Source organism: Rhinolophus hipposideros (genome assembly GCF_964194185.1).
Source record: "Rhinolophus hipposideros genome assembly, chromosome: 18".
Taxonomy (NCBI): domain Eukaryota; kingdom Metazoa; phylum Chordata; class Mammalia; order Chiroptera; family Rhinolophidae; genus Rhinolophus; species Rhinolophus hipposideros.
In genome coordinates, this window is record NC_138064.1 from 31415504 (window position 1) to 31429055 (window position 13552).

Sequence of the window (13552 nt, forward strand, 5' to 3'; positions counted from 1 at the left end):
GAAACCACCAGGTCCAGGGGTATTTTGAAGAAGATTTTCCAAGTCTCCAGGAAGTCTGGCTGTGCCCTGTTGAGACTGTATCCTGCCCTCCTCATTTCTTTGTGTATCCTTGACTCTAAAATTCTGTGAACTGATGTAATCTCTGTGTGTTTGCCAGTTTCCATAAATAACTGAGCAGTAGTATGTTTCCATTTGCTTGGACCTAGAGTATAGAATATTCATGTTAAAAAGCAAACTCTCCATTACTGTAAAATTATAGATCTGTCAGCTTACCAAACATGCTTTCTAAAATAAATGCCATTTATCCTTTTCAGATAAATTGAAGTCTTGGGCCTACAGAAGGTGCAGAGAAGTTTTGGTAACAATTATTCTATTATTGACCACTCTTATGGTCTGTTTCACTTAGTGGAGAAATATGTAAAGAATAACGTAAAATTCTTCCTTCCCTCCTTCTTTCCTTTCCTTTCTCCTTTCTTCCCTTCCTCCTTCCTTTCTTAACTTTTTGACTCTGAGGGCAAGTTATGGGCTAAGGTACACAAGCTCTATATAGATCCTTACTAGTCCTCTTGAAAAATCAAGATTGGTAGAAATAAACTCTTACTACATCTGAAAATAATTTCTAGGGGATCAAAATAGGTGTGTGTCCTGTACTTCTTTCACCTTTTTTAGCTTGTACACTATCACTTTAGGAAAAAAATAGAATCACAAGTCATAGCTATATCTCTGATGGTTTTATTATTAGGAACCAGGAGAAAGGCTTCAAATTAAGTCTCTGTAGCCCTGAAATATCATTTGGGGGTGTGGGAGGTGAGGTGGGGGGAGTGTTGCCCGGCATTTAAATGGTTTATAGTTAACAACTCTATAGAGCAAGGAACTCATTTACATACATTTTGAAACCAGTTTAACCTGGGGCTAGCACCCCAAAGTTAAATTTCTCAGGTAAACAATCGTGGTGATTTTTCTTTTTGGTTGGCTGGTTTTAATTTTGAATACAAGGTGTATGAAGTCTTCAGAATTTAATTGGATGTTGTCCAAACATAATTAGGAGCATAAACAGAACATACAATTCAAGCAGGTAATAAAGGAGGTTAACTGAAGAAAGTTAGGTGCAAAGAGAGGGCTGCAGACTTCCATTTACTCGTGTCAGATAAAGTAATTCTGTAAGGTTCTAACATCCACCAAGGAGACTGACGCTGTAAAGCCAGACCCTTCCAAATGGGAGCTGGAGACTCTAAGACGGGTGTCAAAACTGCGGCCCACAATCCATTGTTAATCGGCCTGCAGGAAATTCCAAAAATATATTTCGTTTACTTAAATAAACCAGGTGAGACAATACTACTTCACCTGAGTGACTGGCCCGCTGTTTGTGTATTTTACCGCATATGGCCCTTGGTAAAAAACGATGAAAAAAGTTTTGACACCCCTGCTCTAAGGGATAAGAGCGATGATAAGCTGGTATCCATCTGCAGCTCAGGAGACCTGGACATATCCTGTTTCTAGATCCTGAGTTCTGCTCTGAATCTCTGATCGATAACCAACAGCCCATCTGAGATGGTCCCTGTAGAATGTTTAATCTTAACTTATGATGGGGTTCAGGATATGCTACCGCAAAATACAGCACCTTGTCGTATCAAATATTTTAAGCTGAAGGAATCTGAGAAGTGGCAGGTGCAGGAAACACTCTCTGATCGCCCTCTCATCTCCCCCAAAGCAGGTCGCAGAAATAAACTCTTAATAGATATGAAAATAATTTCTAGGGAATTAAAATAGGTGTGTGTCCTGTACTTCCTTCACCGTTTTTTACCTTGTACACTATCACTTTTGGAAAAAAATAGAATCACAAGTCATAGCTATATCTCTGATGGTTTTATTGTTGGGAACCAGAAGCATCTTTACTTCCATAGATGGAGGGACATGAAGAGGAACCTGAGCAAATGAATGCATGGGTCTTGCTAAATGTCCCCTTGTTCACTATCCTTATCTCATACTCTTTTGTTCTATCACATTTTTTCCACGACTTTTCGCTCTACATCAAGCCTATTATAAAAATGGTCAGGCTTAACCCCTTCTTTCTTCACTTACTTATGAAGGTTCCTACATCACATAAAAAAATATATTAAATAAATTTGTATGTGTTCCCCTTGTTAATCTGTCTACTGCCAGTCTAACTTACAGGACTCCCGCCAGATAACCTAAGAGGTGTAGAGGGAAAAGTATGTTTTTTTCCTTCCCTACACTCATTTGAGACAGAGAAAATGTTCCCCTAACGAGTCTTTCCCATACAGAGAAGGTTTAAAATGAAACAGCAAGATGATCATGTAAATTAAGATACATATTATCAAAACAAAAATGTTAAATTTAAAAATAACACATTGTTTAGGATTTTAAAAAAATTATAATATTAAAAATCTGAGAAATTTGTTTGTTGATTCCATGAACATATTTAATTGATTTCAGATTTAACTGATTAAAATGTAAAATGACCACATGGATAAGAATATGGGATGTTTAGAATCACTATAGTTATTATTTTAATTTATTAGATTTTTGAGGGCTTTTTTTTTAAGAACGGAAAAGGGTTGACTTGATAAGAATATAAGTTTGTCAGATTTCAGGAATTGAGAAGTACCTTAAAAAAGAAAATTGAATAGATTAAATTTATAAAGCAGCTAAAACCAAGAGAGGCAATTATGGGGGAACGAGTCTGTTGTACTGAGGCTAAGCTAACATTATTTAAAGGTCTCCGTGAAAGTGACTTTTATTTTATGTAATATTTACTATAAACAAAACGATAAGATTTGTAAGTTATACTGAAACTCACAAAAAGCTGGAGACTTCAATAAAACTGGAGACTTCAATAACTTCCTCTTAATTTATAACCCTACTAATCCTCTTTTTAAGAACAAAGCTACCTTTGGACATTCTGAATGTCAAGTGAAGGGGAGAACCCATGAAAGTTATATTGCCAAAGTTAGGCGTCCACTCGGTGCTTCACTGAGTTTTCATCGTTGTTGCTCAGGGCCACACAGTGGCTTGGTAATATCTGCTTTACAACTTTCCAGGCTCTAATTAATCTGCCTTCTTCTAATGGCTATTCTTTGCTGGCCATTTACAACTACATTTTTGTTTCCTGTTTCTTAAAACCTTTTTTAAAGGACAGTTGTGGCTCCGCTTTGGGTGCTCCTGTGGGCCAGGTGTAGGCAGAGGTGAGGTGTTTCTCTTCCTGCACTTGTGCTCGGCCAGCCCCTCAAGTCTTCTAAAAGGTTGTGTTTCCACTCCAGCTCAGGAGCAGAGAGGTTCTGCCCATGCTCAGCAACAGGGCAGAGTATGGTCTCAAACTCCCTGTAATGTCATCCTTTTGTCTAAAGCTTCTTTGAGAGAAACATCTATGAAAGGCTGTCTGAATTATAACCGACATAGTTCATTCATTCTTCAAGATATTACCAAAATCACCCTTGGATAAACAAGAACGCCAGCAAGACAGATCCAGGGAATACTTTGTTTAATATCCCTGTCATCAGAATTGCATTAAATATAATTATAGCTGTTTATATTAAGGAGTTACAATGTGCTTAAATGGGATTCTTTCAATCCTCCCAATTCTCTAAAGAGGTATGTGATGTATGTATGTGTTTCTGTTTCACAGATGAGGAAACTGAGGCACACAGAGGTTAAGTAATTTACCCCAGATGATAAGTGGCAGAGCTGGGATTTGAACCCAGGCTCTTAACTACTTTGATATTATGTTTTTAGCTTTTACTGAAGGCCACTGTTAAATTTACTATTAAGTTTGAAGATGTTCTATTTTAAGTACCAACCTTACTTTTTCCTTCATCTTATTTTTCCCTATCCAATTTACTTTTAAAATAAATTATTTTGCATCATATATACTTATAAACAAATCATATTTGGAACAAAGAGAACTACATATAGATAAAAAAGAATAAACAAGAATACATGCTAATTTATAGATCAACTAAATAATGAGTTACCAACCAAAGGAGTGTGTGTTTTTCATAGAATCATATAGATCAACACTGTCCAACAGTGATATAATATGAACCACATTACATAAATTAAAATTTTCTAGTAGCCATATGAAAAACCATTTAAAGGTAAAATTAATTTTTATAATATATTTTATTTAACCCAAAATCTTCAAAACATTTTAACAAATATTCAGTATTATAAAATTATTAATAAGATATTTCTCATTCTTTTTATTTTTCATACTAAGTCTTTGAAATCCAGCATGCATTTTCTCAGACAACACATCTCAATATAGAGTAGCCACATTTCAAGTGCTCAATGGCCCATCTGACTAACGCTTCACACTGGACAGTGCAGATAGAGATGGACGGGCAGTTACAGACTAGGCAGTTTAATCCACCTCACTTACTTTTTGGGAGGAAACCAAGGAATTCAGAGACTTACCTATGGCAAGGTCAGCATGAATACTTGGATTCCAGCTCAGTGTTTTTTCCACTGTTCACACTTTCAGGGTGAATGCAGATTTACTTCCCCAGAGGAGTGCCATCTCCCTTCCCCGTCACTTTCCCATACGCCATCAATTAGTTTGGTTCTGAGAAGCATAGATCTGCTGATGGGCCTTCCACTCAGTGACTAAACTGGGAGCTTCTCCCAAAGAAATCCAAAGCTGACAATCCACTGACATCAGTGGCTACTTACTCTGGAATTTAGGACAGTATCTTATTTTACTCTTTGGTGTGTACTTTAAGGGATGAACAAGTTCTGACAACTATAAGTTTCCTACTGTTTAATCTGCTATGTTACCAGTTTAAATCAGAATATTCACGGAGCACATATTTGAAAAGGGTAAAACTAAACCGTATTTCTTTGTGTAGGGTTTACTAATGAATTATTATTTTAACCTCATCTATTTGTGTCATGTTGGTCCTGTAGTTGAGTCATTATGTCTTCACAAGGAATACAAAAAGCTCTTTTTGCTTTTGGGGAGGGAAAAAACTAAAACCAAGACCAAATTTATCAAATGTCTTGCCTCATTAATGTCTAATAGTCTCAGGTTATAACTGAATGAATGACCTCATTAGATTTTTACAACCTTATAGAAACCGGAAGAAAGGCCTAGGAGATAAGATTACTAACTCAGTGTTTGAGTCATTCCCTCCTTTTTCTGAGAAAGCCTCACAGGGGGGATGAGTTTATTCCCAGTTCTTCTCAGCAGCTGCAGTGGGAATTTGCAGTTAATGGTGCTTATCACCCTTCCACCCTCAGGGGCCCTATGAAACCAACTCAATTGCATTAAGCAACCACTGGGCAGTAACTGTTTTTTCCTGGAATATCTTTTGTAAGGTTCTGGACCCATTGTCAATCTACATAGGAGAACGGAGGCTGTCATTAGATGTGATTAGTGTTACCCAAGAAACAGAAAAAGTTCCCCTTTTTTCCTGTTCTGCTATTTCAATTACATGAATTCCTTTCTGTCCTGTCAAAATTCTACTGTAATTATAAATAATTTGACAATTATGATTCTAATTCAAAACTATTTTGTAGCATTGGTACCTGTGGAACTATCTGTGACTGCTGAAGCCAAGAGACTCCAGAGTGAATGTTTTAAAAATACCGAGCTGGCTAAGCAGCCAAACTAGAAGCCTGGCTGGTTGCTGATTCAAAAGTTGGCACTGGCTGTGGTGACGCAGCACGCTGATGACAGCCCACACCTACTCCCCATGCTTCTGCCTTGAGGAAGGTGGACACTTACCAACAGAATCAAAATTTGCTTGATTTTCACCTGGAATTTACACAAGGTGGTGATAATCTCTGGCTACCATAATGAAATTTAGTCAACCCTTCTGGTCCCCGCTGAATGGCTGTGCTTACATCCCTTTTAGCCTCAAAGGTAAGAGGGAGTGACTGCCTCAGAAGCCTAGGGACCAAAGGGAGGACAGTGTCCCTTCAGAGGTGCCCGAGTTTCTCTCCCATCTCTCTCTCTCTCTCTCTAACAGTGTCATCATTTGTTGCTTCCCCCCCCCCAACCCCCGAGTATACTTGATAGTTTTCTATTCTTAACTTTAAGGCACAAAGTAGACTGTTTTATATTTCTCACTCCAAAGCCACACAAAATTACATTTCTTTTGAGTTGCATTATGGCCTTATTTTTCCTGGGATTGTTGTCGTCAACATAAACAAAGCTTTCTACCCCTTTTCAATTTGGAGCATAAAGGAAACCCAGAATAACAAAAATAATTAATGTAGAATTCTCTCTCCTCATTCCCCACCCCATTCTCCTGTAATCCCAGGGAGAAGGTACAATTTCATCACCAAGTTGTATGCCAAAAAAGAGAAAACAAACAAACAAACAAACAGCAGGGAACGACCTATGAAATGGATAAGTGGTCCCCAAATGATTGTACCATCTTTTATTCTTAGCATTTTGTCTGTTTCTTCCTTAGTCTTTTGAGATGATTCCCAAATTTCATAAAGAAATATAAACACCATTAGATGCATAAGGAGGTGGAGGTGACCTGGAGTGTTGGAAAGACATCTAGACAGAAGGCACAAGCCCCAGCTAATTGGCATTAATTGCCTATTGAATAATCCTGAACTAATCAATTAAATTTTATAAAGGTGAAGTTCTTTATCAATGAAATATGGTTTTATTATCAGCCCTCCCAATCTTATTGTAAGAATCAAATAGAATGATAAACATAAAAATTCTCTGTAACTTGCAAATAATAATAATAGCAAATTGTTATCTTCGTTATTACTTTTGAATACCTCCTATGGGCCAGGTACCATTTAAATGATTTATATGAAAACTCATTTAACCCTGACAATAATGTTATGAGGTAGGTACTGTTATTACCCTCATTTCACGTATGAGAAAATGGAGACACAGAGGCTAAATAAATAACTTGCCCAAGATTTTAAAGGTGAGAGCTCTGAAGTCCCAGGCAGTCGGACTTCGGAGCTCTATGCTTTCTTGTCTCCCTATACAAGCCTAAGTTTAAGATGATGTAATCTCAGAATAAAATTGGGAAAACTTGACAACATGCAGTACAAAGCTCACTCCTCTATAGGAAAGTTGTTATTGGACAGTAAGCATAGCTGGTAGGGCCTGCAGTCAATTAAAGGGCTGAGTTCAGCAAGAGGCAGTGGCCGTTCTTACATGCGTGTGGACAGAACAGGCTTGAAAGCCAACAGGTACTTCTGTGCACAATTACCCTTGCAGAGTTAACAAAAAGAGAAGACATTGATATTGTGAAGAGCCAGGCAACAAATCTGAAATACGCCTAAGTGTTTCAGCATATATCACATAGATATATTTATGCTGTATTTAGATAAACATTTATTGAAACTGTTCATGCAAACATCATTCTGAAATTAAGCCAATGGATATACCCAAGGCCACGTGTAGGCTTTAATCAGAGTAAGACAAATACAAACTGTGCAATTTTTTTCATCTCATTTCTAGGTATATGACTTCAGCTCAAAGACACTGACCACTGATTTCTGGTTAACAATGGAAGGGGGCCAGAAAGTTTAGATATAGAGATAAATCTGTGCTTTTAATCACCCACCCGTACCTGCCACCTGGAGAAAACCTATTGGCTTCTTTTTCTTTTTCTTTCCATTTCTTTCCTTTGTTGGAATTCCTTCGTAGTGGTGCCCTATAATGACAGTACATAGTCAGAAAGGGGAATTTGACGTTTTCTCCTTTAATCCTACTTTTACAGAGGGCTTGCTTTTTACATCTTAAAGTGCTTACCCCAGATCCACAAACTTCCGCTTAATTTTTCCTCCTTGCACCACCAATGAACTGGATGCCCTTAATGATTTGGGACCTTTGGCACCATCTAAGATATACACATATGTGAAAAAGACCAATTATTATTTTCTTAAAGCCATGAGTCACAGTCCCTCTACAACTAAGGGATTTGCCTCAATTCCTAACTGTAAAATAAAATAACGGATGCTTTTTTCAGATATAAGTAACATAGCTATGTTGAGGAACATTCTGTTAAGCCGGGAGATGTCCTGTTGGACTAAGATCAAATGCTCATCACAAAGAGCTTTAACTTCAAATATATTGGAATGAACAAAATAAGGAAGAATAAACACTATCAAATCTCCCTTTACATTCAAAGCAGGGACATGACTTTCCTTTTGTTTCTTTTCTGGCTCCAACTCTTTTCTTCAAATGCCTGGACTCTGACTTCCATGCCTTTTGTGTCTTTGGGTTTTAGTGCCTTCCGACAGGAACCCACCCCCCCCACCCCCCCCCCATCTCCAGCCCAGTACTGAATTGAAAGAAAGTCATCCCGGAGAGTCTGGGATATTTGGGGAGAAAGTGAGAGCCAAAGCTTTCCCTCTGGTCTCTCCCTTGCTAATGCCCTGTGGTCAGTTCTAGGACAGAGGCGGGTAGAACATGGGGGAGACTTTTTAAGCAGGGACTCATCTTTAAGACATTTGTATGTTTGAAAGGTCTCTCTTTAAAGTTGGGTTGGAGCACAACTTGGCTGGTCTCCCGTGATGCTGAAGACGCCAAATGCTCCTCAGTGTTTGGAGCTGAATGATCTTCACCTCTCTGAGTTATGCTAGCACTCTAAAGGGTGGCAGTTTCTGGGGATGGGGATACTTGAACTGATGCCAAAAACCAGTCCGTGGAGAGGCTTTGTGAATGGAGTTCAATGTCAAATGCAGGAACTAGATTCCACCGGTGTCGCTTATTCCACCTTGGACAAGGCATGTAAGTCCTGAGGCTCTACCTGGGACTATTTAGCAAAGGATGCTGTTCAGTGTTATCTTTCAGCATGTCCAGTTATCTGAGATGATTAACAAAGGCTGTTTTAAATTTGATGCATATTTGAGTGTGAAACTACCTTCCTAAGTGTCTGGTGTCAGTCTGTCTCTATCTTTTTAAAATGAAAAAAAAAAGAAAAATCAGCAGCTTTCTGGCATGGAGTATAGAGAGAACAGTCCTCTTAAGAAAGTGTTCAATTAACCATATAGGTTAATTTTGCTTAAATTTTTTTTTTTTTTTAATTTCAGGAGAAATTTTTAAACACAGATACGTATAAAACTGAAGTACACATACAGTTCTCATTTAGGAATCTGTTTAAAGCTCTAAAGCAGCACAGGATGTTGACAAACACTCTAAGGATTTTTAGCAATCAGCTTTTCATATTTTTAGCTAATGATACCCAGATTACAATAATCAATTCCATGAAAAGTACATAATGAAATGCAAGAGTCAGAAATATGTCCGTGTCAAAATGCACTTCTAGCCTCAAATATTTATTACAAATGTTTGCCTCATTAGTCTTTGGGTAGCTGAATTAAACAGCCACAAATGTGAGACAGACACATAAAGAAAATCCACAGACATGGCACAAATGCCTTCTGAGGTGATTTTTCCAATGGACGGTAAAAAAAAAAGGCACAATTTCAATTTTCCTAATACAAGACAAAGAAACGTAAGTGCAGGATTTTTCCAGATCCATCCTAAAACAACTCTTAATGGCTAGGACTGGGCAAAGTTGAAAAGAAGACTGCCTAATGATTTTCTGAATTAGAGGTAGCTGGGAGATGTTTTAACGAGCGGTGAGAGGACCAGATGAGACAATGTATATGGCAACACTCTGTAACCTATTAGTGTTACAGTTACTGGACATCTCGGGACTAAAAGCCTCATTCTGCCCATCACAGGATCTGCTGCTAGGCAACCTCACATCATTATCTCACACATTTGCCAAAGTATGTTCCAAGGAACACTTAAATGAATGCTTTCAAAAGGCTGAAGAGGCAAGATTAGGTAATAATGCACTTTCTCATTTTAAATCAGTGAAGTACACATTAATGGACATCAGAACTTCAAGTCTGCATTAAAAACCAAAAGTGGATTGTTATGATTTCAGGAAAAGAAAAAGAAATGTGACATTTTTGTTTGTTTACTTAGTTATTCAGCTTTATGTAAAATTTCCATTAGGCTTTCTGAAATTCTTCCAATACTACCTTCACAAGCAATTAGAAGTCTGCTGACCCAGTCCTCATTTTCAAAGGTAATAACGGATCCGACAGCAAAATACTAAGGCCTGTTTTGGACTTCATTCTCCTCAATCTCACTGCAACAAGACTCTTGACTACCTTTCCCTTTATCGTGGGGACTCCCACATCCACCTCCCAAGGCCTGGCTTCTTTCCTGAGCTATAGTCTCCTCTATTAAAAATGAGTTAATCATTTTCCCCCATAATGTTTCCGATTTCCTATTTTCTATTAATGACAAGACCGTATTTTCTGAGGCTTAAAAACCCTGTCATCAGTTTTGACCTCCTCACTTTCTTCTCCCCAGACCTAGTCAACTTCTGTTTCAAAGGTTCTTGTATGATTCTTTCCTGTCATTGTCTATTGCTCTCCTTAGAGGTTATCATCTCCTAACTCATCTTTCCCATATCTTGTGCCTTTTCCTTTTTATTCTTCTGCTCAAAAATCTTGTGGTTGCCTAGTACAGTAAGATATCTAAGGTATTTAAATTCTACAGCTGTAAACTTAACCTTCCTGTTCAATTTCATGTGCAACCACTCTAACCTGCTTAAACAAACTCCTTCAGGCAGGCTGTGGCAGCCCCGTTCCTTTAAATTCATCTTAAGTGTACCTGTCTCTCTTAATGACATCTCCCTGCCCTATATGCCTTCCTTACCTATTTTTGTTTTTTCAGTTCTTCAGTGAAGTTGTCTGTTCTAATTGTCTGTTCTTTGTTAAGTTTTGTTTACCAATCTCAGGTAGATATAACCTTGCCCTCCTCTGAGCAACAATAAAATTCACTATTTCTATATGTATAAAGACTTAATGCAACATATCAATAATATATGAATCTTGTAAATATTTCTATATACCTGTCAGGATATTAATTCAAAAAATACTTTTGAAGGCTTGTTCCGTGTCAGGCAATGTGCTAATAACTACATATAAAATTAGAATAACAATCTTAAAATCATGAGTAGAAAACTCATAGTGCTTAATTTACTTAACCTTGTCTGAACAGAGGTCCATTGCTATGTAAGTCTACAGACCAAACTTTAGTTTTAGGCTACTCAGAGAACAGGCATGAGGAAAATATGTTCATGCCTTTTACTGCCATAAACTTGTTTTACAACCCTCTGAACTTTTACTTCTGCTAATTTTAACTAAAACGGAGTTAGATGTTTATTATTTAACCAGTTATAATGGGACTTCTTCTCTCCTAGTGTCTCCTGAGGTCCCACAAATATGAAGACAAACTGTTGACTTATGAATGCAGTATTGACATGATTTAGAAAACACCCAACTTGAATTAGGTATTTAATGCTAGGGTGTTATCCTTGGGATTGCAATCAAATACAGCTATAACTTAATGATTACCTTTGCAGTAACTTGACAGACCAGAAGTCATGGTATATTACTTTTTAAAAAAATCCAGATAAATGGCAACCAATGACTAAGACATTTTTGGAGTTTATCCAGCAATGCTGAGTGGAAGGAAATATATGTCTAAACCAGGGATCAGCAATCTTTTTCTGTAAAGGCCTAGATAGTAAAAATTTTACGTTTGTGGACTTCTGTCTCTGTCAGAACTATTCAACTCTGCTATTGCAGTATGAAATCAGACAATATGTAACTGAATGAGTGGGGCTGTGTTCCAATAAGACTTTAACTATAAAAACAGATGGAGGCCGGATTGGGTTCAATGATCTCGGTTCTAGAAGACCGGCATTATCTGGAGAGAAACATTAATTTCTTTTTGGACATTAATTTTTTAAATTAAATTTATTGGGGTGACAATGGTTAGTAAAATTACAACACTTATTAATTTATCCAAGAAACTTACTATGCATCAATTATAAGCCAGACTCTGCTAGGAACCAGAAATCCAAAGATGAACAAGATGAATGAGAAAACTTTGGCTCACATTTGAAGACTAGATCACTTATCATCATACAAAGTGATGGAAGCAAAAGTTAAAATTTCTGTGGGATCAGAGAGAAGAAAATAATTCACTCTCTCTGGGAATGGAGATGGTATACTCAGGGTCCATAAAAGGAGGTGAGATTCAAGCCGGGCTTTGAAGAAGAACCAGAAATTTCCTGGAGTGGAGTGTTAAGTAAGAACGTAACATGAAGTTTGTACTTGTGAGTCTTACTAAACCTCATAATAGTTCATTTATTCAGGAGCCAATGAGTTGTGAGAACCACACATATATACACACATAGAGGGAAATCAGGTTAACCATATTTAATATCTGTTAAGTCTACTCGTCGGTCTGTATAGCAGATTAATCTTATACAGCAAGGAACTCAAGGATTTTACAAAATGTTATTCTCCAATTTGGACTTTTTAGGACCAATGAAGCTAGCTCCTACTGTTGATCTATGCTGTATCAGCCCCTAGAATGTCATAAAAATGAAAGCATGGAATTTCCCTAATGATTTAATGATACTAAGGTCCACCTTGGGAACAGGGTATGGAGAGTCCTTGGGAGATATGAGAGAGCTGTAGTCATGCTGGTGCTACAATGAAACCAGCAATTCATCACTCAGCACAGTCTAATGGGCATACTCTATCTACACAGTTAACTTGATTCTGATTTTATGCCCACGGAGCAACTTTCTGATTTACGAACCTACCAACCAGGAGAGAGAGACCGGAACAAATCAGTGATGTTGGTTATTATGTCAGCTGTACTTCCCAAAGTAAATCAGAAAATTAGTATTCTGGTTTAGAAATCAGTGTTTTCTAAGTTCAAACGGCATGCATAGGTCACGCTGAGCTTGCTTAACTCTGAGTGTACGAGCGTTACTGAATTTCCGAACTTAAAAAACAAAAGTCTAGAGTCTTGACTTTCAAGGCACTGACTTGTAATAGGCTACTTTCTGAGAGCCGGTTGGCTGACAGGTCTCCTTGACATCCTTTATACTTTTTGCTGAGGGCAAGAATACAAAGATGAACGAGATGAATGAAATAACCTTGGCTCACATTGACAATTAGGATCAATTATCATACACAAAGTGATAGATGGTAGTCAGAGCCTGAGAATGGAAGGCAAGAAAGTGTAGAGCCTCTCCAGTTGTTGATGGTGGTGGCTGTGAGAGGTCAGAGAGACAAGGTGTGTCACAAGACAAACAAACAAGCAATAAATGAGAGTGTAGAGAGAGAGAAAGAGAGAGAGAAAGAGAGAGAGAAGGCAGACAGACTAGTTGGCAAACTCCTTGAGGGAAACAAAGGAATTTTATGACTGTAGCCTTTAGCACAATGCCTGACACAGAGAAGGTGCTCAATAACTACGTGTTGACTGACTACATGAATGGACAGATTAATGCCAATCAACATGGAAGGCACAAAAAACTCTTCTTCAAGGCTGAAAACTTTTATCAAGGGAAGAAAAGAATGTGAGGCACTGCTTTCATCTGGTTACAGCTAATACCCAACAAAGGTTATCAAACTAGTAACTATTTATAAATTCAGTAACTTATAAAATCAAGTATGTGGTGATGGAAGGAGAACTGACTCTGGGTGGTGAGCACACAATGTATAC

The 13552-nt window shown here is 37.7% G+C and overlaps 1 protein-coding gene across 9 annotated transcripts in view; it reads right to left on the reverse strand.

The window, feature by feature from the left end:
- Window positions 1-13552, reverse strand: part of PPP1R9A (protein phosphatase 1 regulatory subunit 9A) — a 266446-nt gene that overhangs the window by 13091 nt on the left and 239803 nt on the right. For 7 of the 9 annotated variants that reach the window (XM_081080102.1, XM_081080106.1, XM_081080104.1 and 4 more), the window contains 2 exons: window positions 7751-7838; window positions 7569-7652 (listed from right to left, as the gene is read on the reverse strand). The exons of the other annotated variants lie outside the window; for them this stretch is intronic. In XM_081080102.1, the coding sequence (XP_080936228.1) occupies window positions 7569-7652; window positions 7751-7838 (172 nt within the window). The remainder of the gene's footprint in view (window positions 1-7568; window positions 7653-7750; window positions 7839-13552) is intronic. 9 annotated transcript variants of the gene reach the window in all.